The sequence below is a fragment of the Coenobita brevimanus genome, chromosome 93 (genome assembly GCF_032717465.1).
Source record: "Coenobita brevimanus isolate Jiangsu-jjx chromosome 93, ASM3271746v2, whole genome shotgun sequence".
Classification (NCBI taxonomy): Eukaryota; Metazoa; Arthropoda; class Malacostraca; order Decapoda; family Coenobitidae; genus Coenobita; species Coenobita brevimanus.
Genome location: NC_137046.1, coordinates 55,787,834 through 55,808,693, shown reverse-complemented (window position 1 = coordinate 55,808,693; position 20,860 = coordinate 55,787,834). Strand labels below are relative to the sequence as shown.

Genomic DNA, 20,860 nt, shown 5'->3' with positions numbered 1-20,860 from the left:
CTGTACTTAAGTCCATGCACCAAGTACAAGTACTGTACTTGGACCCAACCCTGGATTCCACATTTGCAGCACTCCACCCAGTTAGCGGAGGCACCACACCAGGCTTCATGTCATCCAAGTTTCTGGTTATATGATTATCACCTAGTGTTGTAAATTATTTCCTGGGTTACGGAAACCATTAGGCTTGTCACTCGGTGTACAGCCACCCGAAGTGGAAAGATTTTTTTTTTTTTTTTTTTTTTTTTTTAAGTGACAGAAAGGAAACATGGAAAAAGGATGAGAGGAGGACAAAGAGATAGAATGATAATAGTGAAGGAAGTAGGCAGTACTACATGAAGTAAGCAGATGATGGCTGCCATTACCATGAATTACAAAATGGTAAGAGCCAACCATAAATTTCACTTACAACCTTTGTGTGATTATAGTGCAGTAACTGAGTACAGTAATACCACTGGAACAAATCACAGTACCTTGTCTCTGTACAGTGCAGCAGCCTTGCTATTGTATTTCTGCTGCATTGGGGCTTTGTGGTCATAATCTGGCTGACTGAACAGAAACTCCTTGGCTTTCCGGTTTCCACCAACCTGTAACACAAAAAAAATGAATAAATTTTAAAAAAATGAATAAAAGACAAACATAGCAAAAGCACTGTAATGCAATCTACACAGCTACCTGCACAACATAAGAAGAATATGATCATTCTGGTGCTCCATCAGTAACCAAAACGTAAACTTACAATAGTATCATTGTAGGTGCTGTACAGTACAGTATGTAAAACACCATCTGCACTGCACATAATTTTTTAGGACTACATATTTCTATTATGCAGTGCACTGCAAACTATTATACTTTTGTTCTGTTCTACTCATCGCTCATGCTACTATTCAACCATCACAAGATGAATGTGATGAAAATGATTGAAAATGACAAAAATAATATTTCATTTATCTAAAGCTATGGAACTCCCAAATCCTTAATAATGAATTTTTGTATAATAAATACAAAAATAACGATACAACATTTCCTATATAATTTGTGTCAGAACTTTGTACAGCATATCTTATCCATTTAAGACTGCCAAGCTGTATTGTATATTTTACCAAGCAAGCAGTTCGGAAGTATTTCAAAGCTCCTATTAAATGAAATTTAAACAACCACATGCTACATTCAAAATGATCTACATTGTTGTTGTTGTTGTTTTTGTTGATTAACTTTGGTCCTCCTGGTTACATAGGCCTATCGACCATGAGTAATCTACTGCTCCTACAAGTCACTTCATGTGTTCCTTACACCACTGATGTTGTGTTTGAGTCTTAGTACGTACATGCTGTGCTGAGCAGTGCTCCATTATGTGTGTTATGATGTGAGAACTAATTCAACAAGCAGGGCATGTGTCATCCGTGGCTCCACCAAATTAGAATCAAAGCTGATAATTGAGGTGGGCCGGGTGATGTCCTGATCTATGCCTAGCTACGTGTACTTAATCAGTTCTATTTGAGGATATCTCTGAAATGAATGAATGTTGGGAGGGGGAGCTTGTAATACTGTATTGTGCTCTGATCAAGGTGTTGTACTGTACTGAGTGTGAAATGGGTGTGCAGGTGTTTCAGCATTGTTAGTATTGGGAATGTCTGGAGGTGGGATGTTGTTGAAGTGGGTCAGGTAATTTTTTTGTGGTCATTGTTTTTTGCCCCTAGTTGTGCTGTAAGATTCTGCCATGTAATGACAAAGGTGTTATGTCTTAGCAGACACTGCCACAAAGAAATATGTGTTATGACATTCCCAGACAAGGATGACATCACTTTAAAAGTGTATGTGAGCTTTGGCAGTGTTCTTTGGTGCAGCCAGTGATAATGCACAGGGCACTGTTCTGTATGGTCTGCAAGGTACAGTAATGTAGCGGGTGTCAGACAGGACGATGACCTATGTCAAGGAGGCAGAGTAGAGGCCTATGGCAGGAAGGCAGAGTGAACCACTGATCTGATATAAAGTTTTTAGAATAAGAGAAGCATTTCTTATAGATGCCCAAAGTGTGTCCTCATAAGTGCCCTGAGTGCACTAAATCTGAAGGTGTACTGCCTCTTGATAACTACAGCACAGTAATACAAAAAAAAAAAAAAAAAATGCAGAATTACTATCAAACAGAAAATCTACAAAGGTATCCAAATAAACAAAATCAGTTGTCAGAAACAACAATGATGCTAGTGTGGATACCATGTATCGTCAATAAAGAAAACAAGAAAAAGGTCTGATGGACTTCAAAATAATCACTACTAACTGTACTGAAACCATATTCATTTAATAGAACTGATATTTCAGAATTCTTTGGCCATGTGTATTAAAGTACTGAATCACACTAGTTTTTTATTTCTTCTTTTCTGCAGGGACTTACAACACAAAACTTTACCTTCATTTTCTCCAATTCATTGTCTTTCCACTTGTCCATTGTGATGGATCGCACAAAAGAGAGGTGAACCCCAAGGCCCCGATGCTTCCCTGAACACTCCAGACATATCCAGATCCCATACGAGACTGACGCCCACTGGGGGTTGTGAGCTCCACACTCAAAGCATTGCTGGGGTGGAGAGGGTATGAATTATTATAAAACAAATAAATTCATGATGAAGTAAGTCTGTAATATTACTTATCAATATTGTTTTACCATGTCCAATACAGTAATACAGTATTTAAAGAGTTTAAAGATACACATTCCCCAGGTTTATATTCACAAGAGCTTAACATCCATTTACACCATCATCAATCTGACCATTTTTCCACCTAGGAAAGCAATTAGGCAGAATCCAGAATATATGAAAAAAGGAAGGACAACAAAAGGAGAACTATCAGCAGCACATCAAGTGAAATGGGCCAGGCACTCATTCACTCACCATTCAAGCCTTTTAAAATAAAATGTACAAAGCCTATCAAAATGATATTAGCAAAGCAACATGGCATGGCGTCAGACGAAAACTTCAATATCTGGCAATATAATGCACAATGGCAACAGATGAAAAGCACACACAGTTATTGCACTAACGGTACATCAGTTCATATTACGGTACCATTATATTCTCATGTCAGGTATGCCTATTTTCTAAAATGGCAACAAGTTTCCCATGAAATCTGGGAATGTATCTGGTATCCCATGCTCAGCAGACTAACAATAAGAGCGACAACAGAGCTTTCTGGTCACCATCACATTTCATTAAATTAAAAATAAAACAAAATAAACAAAGATAATACAAACATCACTAGCGACTGTTTCTTATTATTGCCCTCCACCCTCTGAAAAAATTTGTTTTCAGAATTAAATTTCACATACAGTACTTGTTACAGTATTACAATATAAAAACTCCTGAAGCAGCTAAGTGAAACAGATAGGAAGACTGCCACATTTGATGCAAGGGCAGCAGTTAAAGTATATGTATCCCTCATTACTGACAAAGGTTATGTTCCTAAGGTGGCCATCAATATAGAAAACCATCAACAATGATCTTCTGATGAATGCCTTTATATACTGGGTAATCATTATATAATTCTTACACAACCGCTCATATTATGTTAGTGTGATTTTAATTATTATAAATGAGTTTTCTTTATATATATATCACTCCACCACAGGCATCTCATCGGCACAGAATACTTGTACAGCTACAGGCAATAAGAATATGTTACAGTAAGCCCTCGCTTTAACAGACCTCAACAGACCAGATATCAGATTTAAAGGACACTACAGAGGCCACCAGACTTCTCTTGGCTTTAACGAACAATGTCCATTAAATGAGGCACAGTGGGCTGCAATACTGTACATGTGTTTCCTATCCCTTTTACACCAACCTGGCCTAAAATTGCCCATTCCCCATCATGACTGCTGAGCTGTAACAAAAAGCTATAGTACTACTGTACAAGTCACGAGGAGGTTCTATGACATGGATGTGAAATAAGCTGCAAAAGAGTGAAAGTATGGGCCTAGTTGGTGTGAAATTGGTACAGGTTTCATTTTTAGTTCTAAAATATGCTACTGTGCTCATTACTTCCAAACATGTGCTTGAAATCCAACCTTGGGGAGGGGGGGGAGATCATCAGATATGACGGATTATGGGCTTTACTGGATCAGGCTTCCTCCCAATTAGTCCATTATAGCGAGGGTCTACTGCAGGATTCCTCAATTATTTTCTTTGAAGGTCCAATCATATCATCTACTTTTGTGGCAGAGGTCTGGGTGAAAAATATTGTACAGTATTTAATATCACTACTGGAATAAAACACATTCATTTATGTTCATCCAATGGGACCATGTGGAAAGTTAACACCCTTACCAAATTAAAAATAAGGTCACTTGATGTAGTGCTACCAACTTCTTCCTTAACCTTTATCATTCTTTTTCTATGCCTACCCTCCTCTCTTCCTATTTCTCCCATCTTTCCTGTCACTTTTTATTGCTTTTCTTTTCTTTACAGGTGGCTTTACATTGAGTGACAAGCCAATTGGTTTCCTGTAAGCCATGAGGCCATTTACAACACTGGGTGGTAACCATATAGGCCTAATCAAACCATATGTGCTCCCTACGTGTCAGCAAATGGGTTGGTGGAGGGTTAGTGTCCCTTCCAGTAAAACAAATAACTCAAAGTTAAATGGCCACCCCTTACGGGATTATGATGTCTGGCAACAGATAGATAGATGGTTTAAAGTACATATTCTCTTCTCCTGTTAGTAAGGTGGTTACCGGTAAGTAAGAAAAAAGAATCTACTTTCCACACTTCCAACATCTCAATAAGACAAAATGAAACTTGTTTATTGAACAAATTACTATTCTATCTATCTATTGCCAGACGCCTCAATCCCGTTTGGGGTGGCCACAAACAAATCGCCTCCAAGTCGCCCTGTCTCCCGCCACTTCACTGCCCTGCTCCCAACTCACACCCCCCTCTCTCATATACCTCTCCACCCCATCCCTCCATCTCATCCTCGGCCTCCACCTCCCTCTTCCCCCCTCCACCTCACTCATATACACTCTCTTCGTCAGTCTTTCACCCTCCATCCTCTCCACATGGCCAAACCACCTCAGTGTGTTCCTCATAACGCTTCCTATCACATCCACATCCATACCACAACGCTCCTTTATATCCTCATTCGTCAGCCTGTCTCTCCACGTGACTCCACAGGCTCCTCTTAAATAACTCATTTCCACTGCTCTCACTCTTGACTTGTGTCCTTCCAACAATGTCCAAGCTTCACTTCCGTACGTTAGAGTTGGTATCACAATACTGTCATGTAGTAACTTTTTCACTTCCATGCTCACTTCCCTGTTTCTTATCACTGCTTTCAAGGAACCAGCAACCTTTCTTCCCTGCTGTACCCTTTCAAGCACTTCACCCTCCAAACCTCCATCCTTACTCATCACACTACCCAAATACTTAAACGTACTCACATTTTCCAATTCCTCACCATCCAACCTCACTGTACATTCACTAACTTCACCTCTCTCAAAGACCATCACTTTACTCTTCCCTACATTCACCTTTAGGTTCCGTTTCTTACACACTCTCTCAAACTCATCCACCAAGCCTTGCAGCTCCCCTTCGTCTTCACTCAACAACACAGTATCATCTGCAAACAACAGTACAGGGAGTTTCCAAACACTATCCTCTCTCACCAGGGACACTCCAACATCCACTACCCTACCTTGTACCCCTTTTATTACCCCATCCATGTACAGATTGAACAACCATGGAGACATGACACATCCCTGTTTCAAACCAACTTTCAAAGAGAAAAATTCACTTAGTTCACCATCCACACGCACTGCAGCCTTCGCACCATCGTACATACTCTTCACAGCATTCAACAACTTCCCATCTATTCCATATATTCTTAACACTTTCCACAATCCTTGTCTATCCACCCTGTCATATGATTTCTCCAAATCCATGAAAGCTGCATACAACTTCTTTCCCTTCTCTAGAAACTTTTCCACTAAAGATCTAAGAATGAATATCTGATCTACACAACCTCTTCCCTTCCTAAAGCCTCCCTGTTCTTCTCCAACTAATTTCTCTGTTCTTTCTCTAACTCTGTCTATAAGTATCCTACCATACACTTTTCCTATTATACTAAGAAGACAAATGCCCCTATGATTACCACACACTTCTTTTTCCCCTTTTCCTTTGTACAAGGAAATAATTATACCTGACTTCCAATCCTATTGCTTTCCTTAAATATGCATGGTCACTTTCGCAATTCCACCACCACTTTGGCACCATACCATGTACCAGTGAACAATCTAACAATTGTCAGTATCCCTCTGTCAACTCATCAGCTGAACAGGTTAATGGCAACAGTCCGTGAGCAGAGGTGTTTGGTATGTAAGAGGACTACTGGATCTTGGGAGCAGGCTGTGAAGCCTATGCCCAGAGTCGGACACAGACACACACACACACAGACACGACACACACACAAAATCATGCAGTGCACTTTGTTAAATACAAAATTCTAGTGGTGAGGGTTCCTGCTCTAATGTTACCAATGTTTAACCTTGATAAGTTGACACTGATAATATGCTATCTGGATACCGTTATATGAAACTCGTTACTATGAGTGATGTGAGCATCTAGAACAGCTGGAAAAAACAGTGGCCTCATTGTTAATCATTAGTCTCACCAGTCTGCATTATAGCCACAAAACAGATAGGTTTGTGTTACTCCAGTAGCTAAACATACCCCAGTAATTTGTAATGGTTGCCGGATGAGGTAAAATTTATTTGAGCCGTATTTGGGGTGAAATTCATCCAAAGATATTAAGTACTGCAACTCTTAAATTTGAGGGAGATACTGAATATTCCATGACGGAAGTCGCTGACGTCCATACCAAAGCTCGTCTGGGTCCGGATTCGGACCGCAGTCTGCGATTAGAGTACCACTGGTCTACTGCATTAATTAAAAGACAGAATGAGATGCACTGATGGAGCTAAGTAGAGCTAAAAGCAGAGGATGAGTGGGTTGGTGGGCAGATACTGCCAGTGATGTACTGTGTAGTGAAAAGTGCGAATTTTTTTTCTCCTGCCTTGGAAATGAATAATAAATGATTCCTGGCTGAAAACAATCCATCTATAATTGACTCCAAAAATGAAAATCTTGGTAATAATGAAGGAGTGCCATCTATCTTTTTTTTCCCCTAGTAACACTACCTTTACAGTACTGTAGTTGTTTTTCCCACTCTTTCTTGGTAAATTTTTACAAGTGGACAATACACCCCCTAGGTAGTGCAATATGTCTTTCTGGTAGTTTTTGATGTGATTCAAATGTTTTTGACCTTCATTTTTATCGGAAGTGCCTCATTTCCCCTCTTTTCCAATCATCAACTTTGATTGGACAAGTAGGTGAAATCAAGCATTTTCCGGTAAAAATGAACTAAAAAACATATATCTGAAAATATCAATTTCCGAATGGGGTTATGGGGATTCAATATGATCCATAGGGACTACATTATACATTAATGGTGCTAAAATTCCTAAACTGCGTATTGTCCACTTGTAAAATAATGATATATATATATATATATATATATATATATATAGGTAAATTTTTAGAAGTAACCAACATTTTCTTTTAGTATTATTTTTATGGTTTTCAATGAAAAATATCGTGTTTTAATTAGTTTTGACCATTTTGGGGGGAAAATCCCCTTTTTGTAATTTTGAGTAAGATTTCCAAAAGTGGGTTTATCCCACCAAATCAAGATCAAAATTAATTGAAAACACACTATTCTGCATTAAACTAACCCAAACTAACCTAACCTAACCTAGAGCCTGACATAGACTGAGTGCAAACACCTGCACCAGCCAATATGGCTCAACATTCATCCGCTACTGAGAAATAGCCTAACCTAAGCCACTATATGACTACCCCTACAAAATTTGCTCCCCCAACTCAAACTAGGCTTAAAAGGTAAGTCTTGGTTAGAATAGGTCAGGGACGTAATATTATGAAAATCGGTAACGTTGGTAACTTCTAAAGTTATACCAGATATATATATATATATATATATATATATATATATATATATATATATATATATATATATATATACCATATATATAAGTTATGCTGGCCTTGACCTGTAACTTTGACCCAGTTTCTATAAACGGTTCTCTGCGGTATTTAAGTCCAGAGCTACAACCTTCACTTGCAACTTACATTATTTTCGTCTTTAGGTTTTACTTCTGCTAAAACACGCCTGGTTCTTGGACTTGCCATCTTCACAGACCTTCTTACTCCCCGACACTCACAATCTGCCAACACAGATTGTTTACTGTCAGCTGGAGTTTCCAAATGAAAAACTGAAATTGAGTTTATATGCATCTTAAAATAGCCATGTTCTGCCCGAACATAAGAAAATATGAGTATATGAAAACCGAATATAAATATTGCAGTTAGCACAATTACATTAGCAATGAAATATTTATTGTCACCCATAATGATAGATTTTATTTCCTTATTTACGTCACACTTTTTTTCTAAGCACTATCCTTCTTGGCTCATTATCAGTCGCCTAAAATCAGTTTACTTTAATCTTTTCGTAAATAAAGTAATTCAAAGCACCTGTGATGCCAATATATTGTTACTTCAGTTACATGCGAGTCCAGCTGATGGCTATCCCCGCGAAATTTGAATGTCCACTGCTTTCCTTGGTGCTGGTGGCCAACCCGGTGCCGTATGCACGGAGTGACTTATGCTGGAAGTTACTGTTCCACTCACTGCGCGTGCACCATTAGGGGTAAACGAGTTTATACTGGAAGTATCCGCTTGATCGTGCCATATATATCACCATCATTGTATAAAATACGTGTTTCTGGAGATAGCTGGATGTCTTATTGACCTATAGGTATCTGTAGTTCGATATATATATATATATATATATATATATATATATATACTGTATAGCCTCTGTGGTACAGTGGTAAAGTGTGCATTTTCATACACTGAAGAACGAGGGTTTGTGCCCCACCAGGGTAATAAACTTTGGGAGCGTTCTTCTGGCCACACACTGCATTGGCAGACATCACGGGTGCTGTGGTTGAACCAGTGTCACATACTATAAAGTATACTTGCACCCAGTTGGCTTGTGAAGGCCGATTACACTTGGTTCACAGACTACACACACATCCAAAGTCACTCCAACATTACAATACACTTACAAGCATTTCTCACCATACATACAATTTCTACCAGACAGCCTAAGCCACTTGGTAAAGATACATTGGCTGTATTGTCCCTCCTTCAGTTGGGATAGGCCGGTCCTGCAGTGGACACTCAAACGGCTGATGAGATGAGATATATATGTATGTACGTACGTGTATGTGTGTGTGGATGTTTGTGTGTGTGTATACCGTGTATGTCTGTTACAGGCAGGTTGTGAAATCAGCCATTTCATGAATAAAGGTTAGTTTAGTTTAAGTTTACTTAGGTTACAATGATTTAGGATATGGTAAGGTTAAGTTGATTTAGTATAAGGTTAAATTAGGCTAATTTAAGCTAAATAGAGTAGGGAGTGGTAATTTCCAGCATATCATTCCATGCATATACTGTAGATATGAATGTCCTTCACAGCTTCCATTGTGTAGATGACAATGACAGCAAGAACGGGGGGAGAGAGAGAGCAAGGCTTACAGTGCTTGAAAGATTTTTTCAAGATCTTGAAATATTAACCCTTAGCTTCACAAATGGCATCCCCCAAGGATCTGTTTTGTCCCCTACACTCTTTAACCTATACATGCACGACATACCCACACCCCACACACCACAGATACACATAGCTTCCTATGCAGATGATATAACACTTACATGTACGCACCAAAATGCAAACACAGCTGCACACATCATTCAACCTTACCCCAACACACTACACGAATGGTTCATCACAAACAGGCTCAAAATAGCCCCAGCCAAATCTACAGTGACCCTTCTCACAACCTGGACAGCAGAACACAGTCACATCCCACATCTCACCATAAACAACACCCCTACCACACACACACACACACACACACACACACCCAAAATCCTTGGTGTAACATACAATACATCAATATCATTTAAACAACACATCACAAACATTAAAAATAAAATAACACTAAGACTCAATGCTTTGAGGTCATTTGACCATACAACATTCGGACACAACAAAGAAACCACCACCACAGTATACAAACAATACATACAGTACATTCAGTGATGAATTATGCAAGCCCTGCCTGGGCTTCTAACCTCACCAAAACACACTACAACACTCTACAAACCATACAGAACAAGGCCCTAAAAATAATCAAAGACTGCACAGCTACTACACCCACAGACCACCTACATCAAGAAACCAAAGTCCTCAAAGTCAAGGATCACCTAGACATGAGAGGCACCCAGTTTCTTGCTGCAGCCTCCACAAACCCACAACATCCACTATATTACATGGCAGCACATCCACACACACCAAGGAACATCAAAACAACATCCAGCACACGATACCATACACAAATACTGTCATCTCTCCCCCCTTGCCCACCTCAGACCAGCTTCCAGAAGCATATCCACACTCTGATCACTCGCCGCTCCATTCAGTCACTGAAAGACAACACACAGCTGCATGCACGGCCTCCTGACATCCACCCTTCTGAATCCTATCTCCCTCGTGAGAACAGGGTCCACCTGGCCAGGCTGAGATGTGGGCACCATCAAGCCCTCTTAAGCTACCAGAAGAGGCTGGATGAATCCGTCGCTGATGCCTGTCCAGGATGCAACACAGCACCCCATACTATTAAGCACATTATGGAAGACTGCGTTGCACACAATCACCTACACCAACAACACAACATACACTCTTTGTGAGCTCTGTGGGAAAGCCCAGTCTCGGCCATGGCCTTCCTAAGGGACAAGGGGCTGTTCGGCCAGACTGCCTAGGAACAACTACTACTACTACCCTAAGCTTGAAAGCTTGAAAGAAAAAAAATGAAAACATAATTATGAAATCTTGAAAAACTATTAAATGCAGCAATCTATCTATTTATCTATTGCCAAATGCCTTAATCCCGTAAGGGGTGGCCACAAACAAATCACCTCCATGTTGCCCTGTCCCCTGCCATTTCATAAGGTTAAGGTAGGCTAATTTAGGCTAAACTGAGGAGGGGGCGGTAACTTCCAGCATGTCACTCCGTGCATACAGATATGAATGTCCTACACAGCTTCCATAGTGTAGGTGACCATGACAGTGAGAAGAAGGAGAGAGAGAGAGAGATAGCGGTGCTTATAGTGCTTGAAAGATTTTTCAAGATCTTGAAATATTAACCCTAAGCTTGAATGCAAAAGAATAAAAACATGTGAAATCTTGAAAAATTATTAAATGCAACAATCTATCTATATATCTATTGCCAGATGCCTTAATCCCATAAGGGGTGGCCACAGACAAATCACCTCCATGTCTGCCCGTCCCCTGCCATTTCACTGCCCTGCTCCCAGCTCACACACCCCTCTCTCATATACCTCTCCACTCCATCCCTCCATCTCATCCTTGGCCTCCCCCTCCCTCTCCCCCCTCTCCACCTCACTCACATACACTCTCCTCGTTAGTCTCTCACTCTCCACATGTCCAAACCACCTCAATGTGTTTCTCCTAACGCTTCCTATCACATCCATATCCAAATCACAAAGCTCCTTCACATCCTCATTTGTCAGTCTATCTCTCCATGTGACTCCACAAACTTGTCTCAAATAACTCATGTCCATTGCTCTCACTCTTGACTTCTGTCCCTCCAACAAGGTCCAAGCTTCACTTCCATACGTTAGAGTTGGTATCACAATACTGTCATGTAGTAACTTTTTCACTTCCATGCTCACTTCCCTGTTTCTTATCACTGCTTTCAAGGAACCAGCAACTTTCTACCTTGTTGTACCCTTTCAAGCATCTCACCCTCCAAACTTCCATCCTTTGGAATGGATGAATGCAACAATAAACCTTCAATAATGGAGAGAGAGAGAGAGAGAGAGAGAGAGTTATATAAATTATATATACAGTTTATACTATCTGGCATCCCCTGGCAACATAAGGAGTGTTTCTCTTGGAACTCCCCAAAGGCAATCATGACGATGTCATACAAGCGCAATGCCGCTGAGGATAGACTACAATGAATTTCTTGGTAAGGTGCGAAAAGGAGGCGCAATAATAGGCTACAGATATTCAGAGGGTAAAGAGGAAGATGCATAACTGTAATTTTTTTGCTTTCATAAAATAAACCAGTGTCTATTCTACCCACTGATATATAGCGATGCCTTAGACCTATGGCACCAGTTCTACAGTACTCAGACTGGTTTCTTAGTGAGGATCATGAACTTAATAATTTGGTAAAAGAATCACCAAAATAATTTAAGTATTGGCTGTATTTCTATACATAGCTTAGTGCGTACAGACAGCAAATTGCAAAGTGAACCATATAAACTGTAATGCACAAATAAGCTGTAATGTACTGTATATGCAAACAAAGTACATGATTTGAAAAATAAAATGAGATAAATCAATATACACAAACATGCTGGAGAAAAAAAATAACAACAAAACAGAGTATCAGTGCACAACCTCTCTCTTTTATGTCCAGTCTGCTACTGACTTACTAACAGATGTCACAGCTGGCAATGTCAAATGAAAATTCTAGGCATCTGCAAGACTAGTTTCAAAGTGATAAAAATCCACCAAACTGATGAAAAATGAGTATAAAACGGAATAAATCAGACAGGCCTTTTAAAAATGACCAACAGAGAGTCATCATATCATCATTCATCATCCAATCCTACGTTGCCCCATGAGGAGTGTACGAGCTCAGGGCTAGGCAAGGTGGTCCAGACATTTAAGATGAAAGTGACCAGCCTCATGCATCCCTAAGTGGAATTATGAGAGCAATAAACCCCAACCATCCCTTTGATGTAAACCTTCACCGGCTCAATCTGACTGGACCGGCATAACTACCCACTAAACCACCAGTCGCCAAAATTTGGTTATATGGTTACCAACCAGGGTAGTAAATGGTGTCTTGGTGCACAGGAAACCATGTGGCCCATCTCTCAGTGTATAGTCACCCACAGGCAGAACGAGGAGGAAAGAATGAAGGAAAGAAAGACAGAAGAGGGAGTGTAAAGTCACCCGTAGGCAGAAAGACGAGGAAAGAATGAAGGAAAGACAGAAGAGGATGGATGAAAAGAAAGATGAAGAGGAAAGGGCAGATACCTGAGAGCAGCACTAGATCGAACGAGTGGATGGTGAGTGCCCTGAGGGTATCCATCTATCCATTATCCAATCCTACGTTGCCCCATGAGGAGCGCAGAAGCCCGGGCCAAGCCAAGTTGGTCCTGACGTTTAAGATGCGAGCAACCAGCCTCACTCATCCCTGAGTGGCATTATGTGAGCAATAAACCCCAACCATCCCTTGGATATAAACCTTCACTGGCTCAATCTGACTGAAGTGCCACAATTACCCATTAAACCATCAGGCGCCAAAATTTGTTTATGTGGTTACCACCCAGCGTAGTAATTGGTTTCCTGTATTTAAAGTTTCTCCTGTTAGGCTGGTTTTTAAATCTGCAAGATTTAGCCCAAAAACTACTAAACTGGCAACACAAATTAGAGCAGAAAATGGTTGAGGCACTGCCAATTCTCTTGGTAAGTCCAAACTTGCCAATCAAATTTTGAGTTTATTAAAAAAATAAATAAACAAATGAGCAAGTCACATGCAATTCTAACCCGTTCTTCAGGCTTTGGAACTGTTATAGAAAAATTATTGATTATGATGATGATGATAATGTTTAAAAGAATGAGTTCTAGTCATCATAATATACATACAACTGTCTCCACAAAACTGGACTAGACTGTGAGTTGAGGCTAGCCCTCTATGAGTTCTGTGCATCATAATATACTGTACCAGTACATACAAATGTCTCCACAAAACTGGACTTGATTATGAGCTGAGGTTAGCCTAAGGGTCCTTTTTTCCCGTCTCCCTCCCTTTATCTCACCATCCACTCAGTGTCCTAAGATGATGCTACTACAATAATAATGAGGTGTGCAGTTCTACCACAGAACACCTGCTACATTTCATAGTATGAGACAAAATAAACTTTATTTCCCACAAGGAATAATTATGTTACTAAGAGTTTAATATTAATGGTGCATTTTCTGATGTTTTGTGGGTGAGCACCACACACCCAGCACACCCAAAATATATACCACTGAGTGAAACACAATTCATCCGGAAGGAGGAAGAATAAAGGTATTGGTAGGAATGGGATGAAAATGAAATGATTAGACAATTGAAGAGACATTTTCCCTGTGCCGATCTGAGGGGTGAGCTAGTAGAAAAGTCTGATATAAAAAATGTGACTTCATGCAAAAAGTTGTCTAAACTGGCTTGGACAGCACAGGGCAGTCTTCAAGCAAAAGGTATTAGTTTGGACAGCACAGGGTAGTCAAAGCTGGTTTGGATAACACAGGGTAGTCTAAACCAGTTTTGACAGCACAGAATGGAATGAAAATGAAATTATTAGATAACTGAAGAGATTCTCCCTGTGCTGATCTGAGGGGTGAGCTAGAAGAAAAGTTAGATAAAAAAGAAAAATGTGACTTCATGCGAAAGGTTGTCTAAACTGGTTTGGACAGCAGGATAGTCTTAATGCAGAAGGTATTGGTTTGGTATTGGTTTGGACAGCACAGGGTAGTCTAAACCAGTCTGGACAGCAAAGAGTGGTCTAAACTGGTTTGGACATGTGGTGAGAACACAGAAGGATAATGGGGTAAAGTGGTGTATGAATATGAATGTGGATGGATAAAGGCTGAAAAGTTGTCCTGAAAAAATCTGGAGCAAGAAAATGCAAGATCATCTTAGGGAGAAGGGCTTAATCTGGAAGTAGGAAAGTTAGAGCAGCTTGGAGAGCTGCCAAAAGGCAAACCACAGCTTGGGAAATGACAACATGGTATATAGCTATGCAATATCAATGATCATCAGCTTCTTCCTGACAGTAAATGATCAACATTGGCATCATTCCACTCCAACTCCCCACAAATACATGATATCAGGAGAAACAGGAAAGACCAATTTTGCTGGGTAACTTAACATAGCAATTACATTACCCAGCAAAATGAGCCATACATCTATTCACTTAAAATTAAAAGTTTCAGAATTTTAGAATTTCTGATACAGACTATATTTTACTATATTTTCAGTTTCTTTTTCTTTTTAGATGGTGTTGGAGGGCCAACTGGATCTTGAGTCAACTTTTGAATTTCTGCTCTTCTTTTCCTTTCCTCCTCAGCTTCCCTTCTCTCTATCTCTTCTTCTGTCTCAACCTGCAACACAAACATATCAAAGTACAGGTGTTGTAATGACAGTTGGTGGTAACATCCATCATCCACTCACTAGAAGTAGTGCTACCTACTTCTTCCTTCCCATCTCTCATGCTCTGTGTCTGCACTTCTCTCTTCCTACTTCTCACTTTCCATTTCGTTATTTTTTATTACTCTTCATTTCGCTTCAGGTTACTCGACAATGAGTGCCAAGCCAAACAGTTCCCTTGAACCCAGGAAACTATTTTCAATCCTGGGTGGTGACCATATACTGTAACCAAATTATGGGATGAAGTGGAGCCTGCTATGATGCCCCTGTTAAATGAGTAGAGAGATGCAAATGCTGTGTCCATCCAGGAGCTAAACCTCCACACTATTCCCCATGCTGCACTTTGGTGAGGCACTGTCACCTGCAAGGGAACATCAGTTCATTGAATGGGGAAACTCTACAGGAGCAGTTGCCTGCCTTTGGTTGATGGGTCTGCTCAGGCAGACAGACTGGCATTGACCAACAAAAACAACATCAACAGGTACTGTAATCATCCAAAATTATGTAAACACTTAGGTACAGTGATCAGCATAAGATTACTGTTAATGATAATCCATCCATCCATCCATCATCTAATCCTACATTGCCCCAAGAGGAGCGTAGGAGCCCGGGGCTAGGCAGTTGGTCTTGACATTTAAGATGAGAGTGACCAGCCTCACTCATCCCTGAGTGGCATTACATGAGCAATCAACCCCAACCATCCCTTGGATATAAACCTTCACTGGCTCAATCCGACTGGAGCGTAATAATTACCCACTAAACCACCAGGTGCCAAAATTTGGTTATATGGTTACCACCCAGCATAGTAAATGATTTCCTGGTGTATAATAATAATAATAAGAAGAAGAAGAAGAAGAATAAGAATAAGAATAAAAACAAAAATAATAATAATAATAAAAATAATAATAATAATAAAAATAATAATAATAATAATAATAATAATAATCTATCCATCCATCATCTAATCCTACAGTGCCCCATGAGGAGCGTAGAAGCCCGGGGCTAGGCAAGGAGGTCCCAACATTTAAGATGAGAGTGACCAGCCTCAATCATCCCTGAGTGGCATTACCTGAGCAATAAACCCCAGGATATAAGCCTTCACCGACTCAATCCAATTGGAGCACCGTAATTACCCACTAAACCACCAGGCGCCAAAATTTGGTTATATGGTTACCACCCAGCGTAGTAAATGGTTTCCTGGTGTACAGGAAACCAATTGGCTTGTCACTCAATGTAGCATCACCCACAGGCAGAAGGAAGAGAAAAGCTTAAAGAAAAGAAAGACTGAAGAGGGAGGGTAAAGTCACCCACAGGCAGAAGGATGAGGAAAGAATGAAGGAAAGAAAGACAGAAGAGGATGGAAGGAAGGATGGATGGAGGAGAGGAAAAGGGCAGACACTTGAGAGCAGCAATATATCGAGTGAGTGGATGGTGAGCGCCCCCACCTACCATAATAAGGTGGGGGTGTTCACCATCCACTCACTCGATAATAATAATAATAATAATAATAAATAATAATAATAATAATAATAATACTAAAACAGTAATAATAATAATAATAACAATAATAATAATAATAATACCTGGGTACAGTGACAGAAGAGAGGAAAATGTGCAAAACAAGTGGAAAGTAGAGTGACACAAGGAAGAAAAGTACCTGGTGCAATGAAGGCTTTGATATGAAACAGAGGCTTGAGTGTTGCAGCTGCACGAGACTTACATGAAAAAGTGTTAGTGGCAACTTTAACATACGGATATGAGATTATGATGTGGCATGAAAATGAAAGGTCAAGAGTAAGAGCAGTGGTGATGGGACTGCTGAGGAATGTATGTGGAGTACACAGGGTGGATAGGATACGAAAAAATGTGATTTGTGAAAGATGTGGAGTAAGGAAGTTGAGAGTGTACTGAGATGGTATGGTCATGTGGAGAGAATGGATAACAACAGAGTGGTGAAAAAAGTATATCTGGGCAAATTTGAAGGAGGAAGGAGGCAAAGTAGGCTACGGAGAAGGTGGAGAGATATGATGGATGAGTATGTGACAAAGAGAGGTTTGGAAGTCGGTGAAGCTAGGGAACTTTCATGAGATCGAGCTGGCTGGATGCATGTTGTGAGAAGTGCATGATCAGGGATTTGGCACCCCTTTTTGGCGTGGCAGCATCCGGATTGACTCTATCGGATACGTTTATGTGAAGCTACAGGACATGGTAAATGTTTTTGGAGTATCCAATAGAGCCAGGATTCCGGCGGCTCGAATGATGAGTGAATGGAAGCGTGGCCCATTGGATCAGGCAAATTTGGGACGTCTGGACATTGCTACTCCTCACCCTGCCCTAGGGTGGGAAAGGAGGTCTGGGTAATGATGATGATGATGATGATGATAATTATAATAATAATAATAATAATAGTCTATCTATCTATTGCCAGATGCTTCAATCCCGCAGGGGATGGCCACAAACAAATCGCCTCCAAGTCGCCCTGTCCCCCGCCATTTTACTGCCCTGCTCCCAACTCACACCCCCCTCCCTCATATACCTCTCCACTCCATCCCTCCATCTCATCCTTGGCCTCCCCCTCCCTCTCCCCCCTCCACTTCACTCACATACACTCTCCTCACCAGTTTCGCACTCTTCATCCTCTCCACATGGCCAATAATAATACTGTAATACTCTTGGAGCATGGTGGCTCAGTGGTAGAGCATCGGAGTAGTGATCAGGGGATTGCGAGTACGAGCCTCGCCCGGGACTGCTGTGCCGGGAGTGGTAGTGTGCTCCTGTAACCTAGCGGGGCTATATGGCCATAGTTGCCTAGCTCAGGGATTAAATCCCTAATACTGTAATAATAATAATAATCTACCTATCTGTCTATCAACTAATGCCTTAATCCCATAAGGGGTGGCCCCACACAAATCACTTCCATATCTCATAAGAGATGTAGTGGTAATAGAGGCAGCCCACGAGATAATGCTGATTTCATATGTGTGGTGTGTCGGGGAGAGCACGTGGAGATTGTTAGGCGTGAAAGGATTGATCTAGCTGGTGAGTCTCTTGAGTGTAGGTTAGAGTTTTGTTATTTGGGAGACATGTTATGTGCTGGAGATGGGGCTGATGCTAGCTCTGTGGCTAGAGAGAAGAGCGGTTAGAAGAAGCTCGGGGAGTTGTTGCCTCTCCTGGCACTGAGAGGGCTCTCCCTTTGTGCTATGGGATCTCTGCGGCATGTGTTCGTAGCATAATGATGTATGGTAGTGAGACCTGGGCAGTAAAGGAAGGGAATATTTGCACGCTCAAAAGTTCAGAAATGACAAAGATTAAGTGGATGTGCAGGGCATCCTTGAGTGCAAAGCCTAGGGGGGCTAGGTTTATGGTGGAGGAGTTGAGAGGTAGGATGTGACTGGGGTCTATTGGTACTGTGATGAGGAGAGGTAGACTGAGAGGGTTTGGGCATGTGCAGAGGATGGGGGATGATAATTGCATGCAGAAAGTGATAAGTGTTAATGATGGGGATAGGATAGTGAGAGGTAGACTGAAAAAGATCTGGGACGAGGTCACTGAGTGTGACCTCAGGGTTAAGGGAATAAAGAGGGAAGCTGCCAAAGATCAAGCAGCATGGAGAGATCCCATTAGGTGACCAAGGCCAATGCATGCGAGCATGTTTAAAAAAAAAAAAAAAAAAAAAAAAAAAAAAAAAAAAACATTGGAGATAACTTACATCAACTATAATGGGAGCTGCTGTGGTCTTCCCAGGCTTGGGTTTTGTGGCAGCCTCTTCCAAACCCAGGCTCCTGGAAAAATTAAACATACTCTATTGTACGTAAATGATACATATATACAGTCTTGATGGCTAAAGATGGAACCGTACCATATATTACAATGGAAAAGGAGAGTAAATTCAACATGTCATTCTAACCCTTGGGTATTGTGGATCATGAAATCGCACCATCTGGCAACTCCTGAGTGTTGTCACATGCTTTACAACTGTCCCCAGCTCATTCTAGCATGAAACTGGAGAGTGGCACCATGCTACCTCCAGTGTCCCAAGTTGCCCTTACCCTGCTGAAGGACGACTGCCATTTTCTTGCCGTCACACACTATCCTTTGCCTCAGCATGGTTGGCAAGACTACTTCCAAGGAGGAGAGAGCCCACACAATGGCTATAAAGGAAGAAAATGTCACCAGTACTGAGATCTGTAGGCGCGCTGGTCGCTCCAAGTCCACTGTGTTGCGCATCCTTTCTGCCAGTCACCATTTGCCTCCCAATGTTGTTCCTCCACCAAAACCTCGAAAAGGACGGCAAAGAGTGACTTCCCTAAAGACTGACACACTCCTCGAAAGAGCAGTACTCAAGAACCTTTTCATTTCTTCCACTGAACTGAAGAGGATGTACCCCAAACCGCTAAAACATGTGGCACTTCGTACCATCCGTGAACGGCTCCGGAAGCACCTCGACCTTCCCTGCAGGCGTGCTGCCCAGAAACCATTCCTAACCCAACAGATGAAACAGTAAGATGGTGATGTTTGCAATGAAATATCTCCACTGGAGTGAGGAGCAATGGATGAAAGTATGTTCTAGTGATGAGAGCATCAAGCAGAAGTAAGCAGCTGTCCCTACTAATGCTGTGCCAAGTCTTCAAGCTGCAATAAGAGAGATCTGGAGAATTTAAAGGACAATTACCTGGAGAACCTTGCTAGGCGTATGACTCAATGTCTGAGGGAGGTACTCAAACTCAGAGGAGGCATCACCAGCCACTAAACTTTCAAATAAATTTTTTCAGTTATTTGTTGTTGTTTTTTTTTGGCTCGGTTTCATCTTTATCCATCAACACTGTGAGTATATATATATATATATATCTATTGCCAGCCGCCATAATCCTGTAAGGAGTGACCACAAACAAATCACCTCTATGTCACCCTGTCCCCCGCCATTTCACTGCCCTGCTCCCAGCTTATACCTCACGCTCTCCTATATCTCTCCACTCCATCCCTCCAACTCATCCTTGGCATATATATATATATATATATATATATATATATATATATATATATATATATATATATATATATATATACTGTATATATATATATATATATACTGTATATATATATATATATATATACATATGTATATATATATATATATATATATATATATATATATATATATATATATATATATATATATATATATATATATATATATATATATATATATATATATATATATATATATATATATATATATATATATATATATATATATATATATATATATATATATATATATATATATATATATATATATATATACAGTGCTTGACAGAAGAATTGCACGCCTATGTCAAGGCGCGCAATACTTTTGACGAAAAAAGAATTGCCCATTTGGGAGAAAAAAATTAGCCAGAAGTTTTGGACGCTAACATGACATCACGGCAGCCTGAG

General features: G+C 40.5%; 1 protein-coding gene across 1 annotated transcript in view; it reads right to left on the bottom strand.

Annotated features, from left to right (window-relative positions):
• ArfGAP1 (ADP-ribosylation factor GTPase-activating protein 1) overlaps positions 1–8,255 on the bottom strand; it is a 99,507-nt gene extending 91,252 nt beyond the window's left edge. Inside the window, exons 1-3 of the mRNA XM_080282455.1 lie at positions 8,196–8,255; positions 2,408–2,575; positions 471–584 (exon numbers count right to left, since the gene is read on the bottom strand). Of these exons, the coding sequence (XP_080138581.1) occupies positions 471–584; positions 2,408–2,575; positions 8,196–8,255 (342 nt within the window). The remainder of the gene's footprint in view (positions 1–470; positions 585–2,407; positions 2,576–8,195) is intronic.
• Between the last annotated feature and the right edge of the window lie 12,605 nt (positions 8,256–20,860).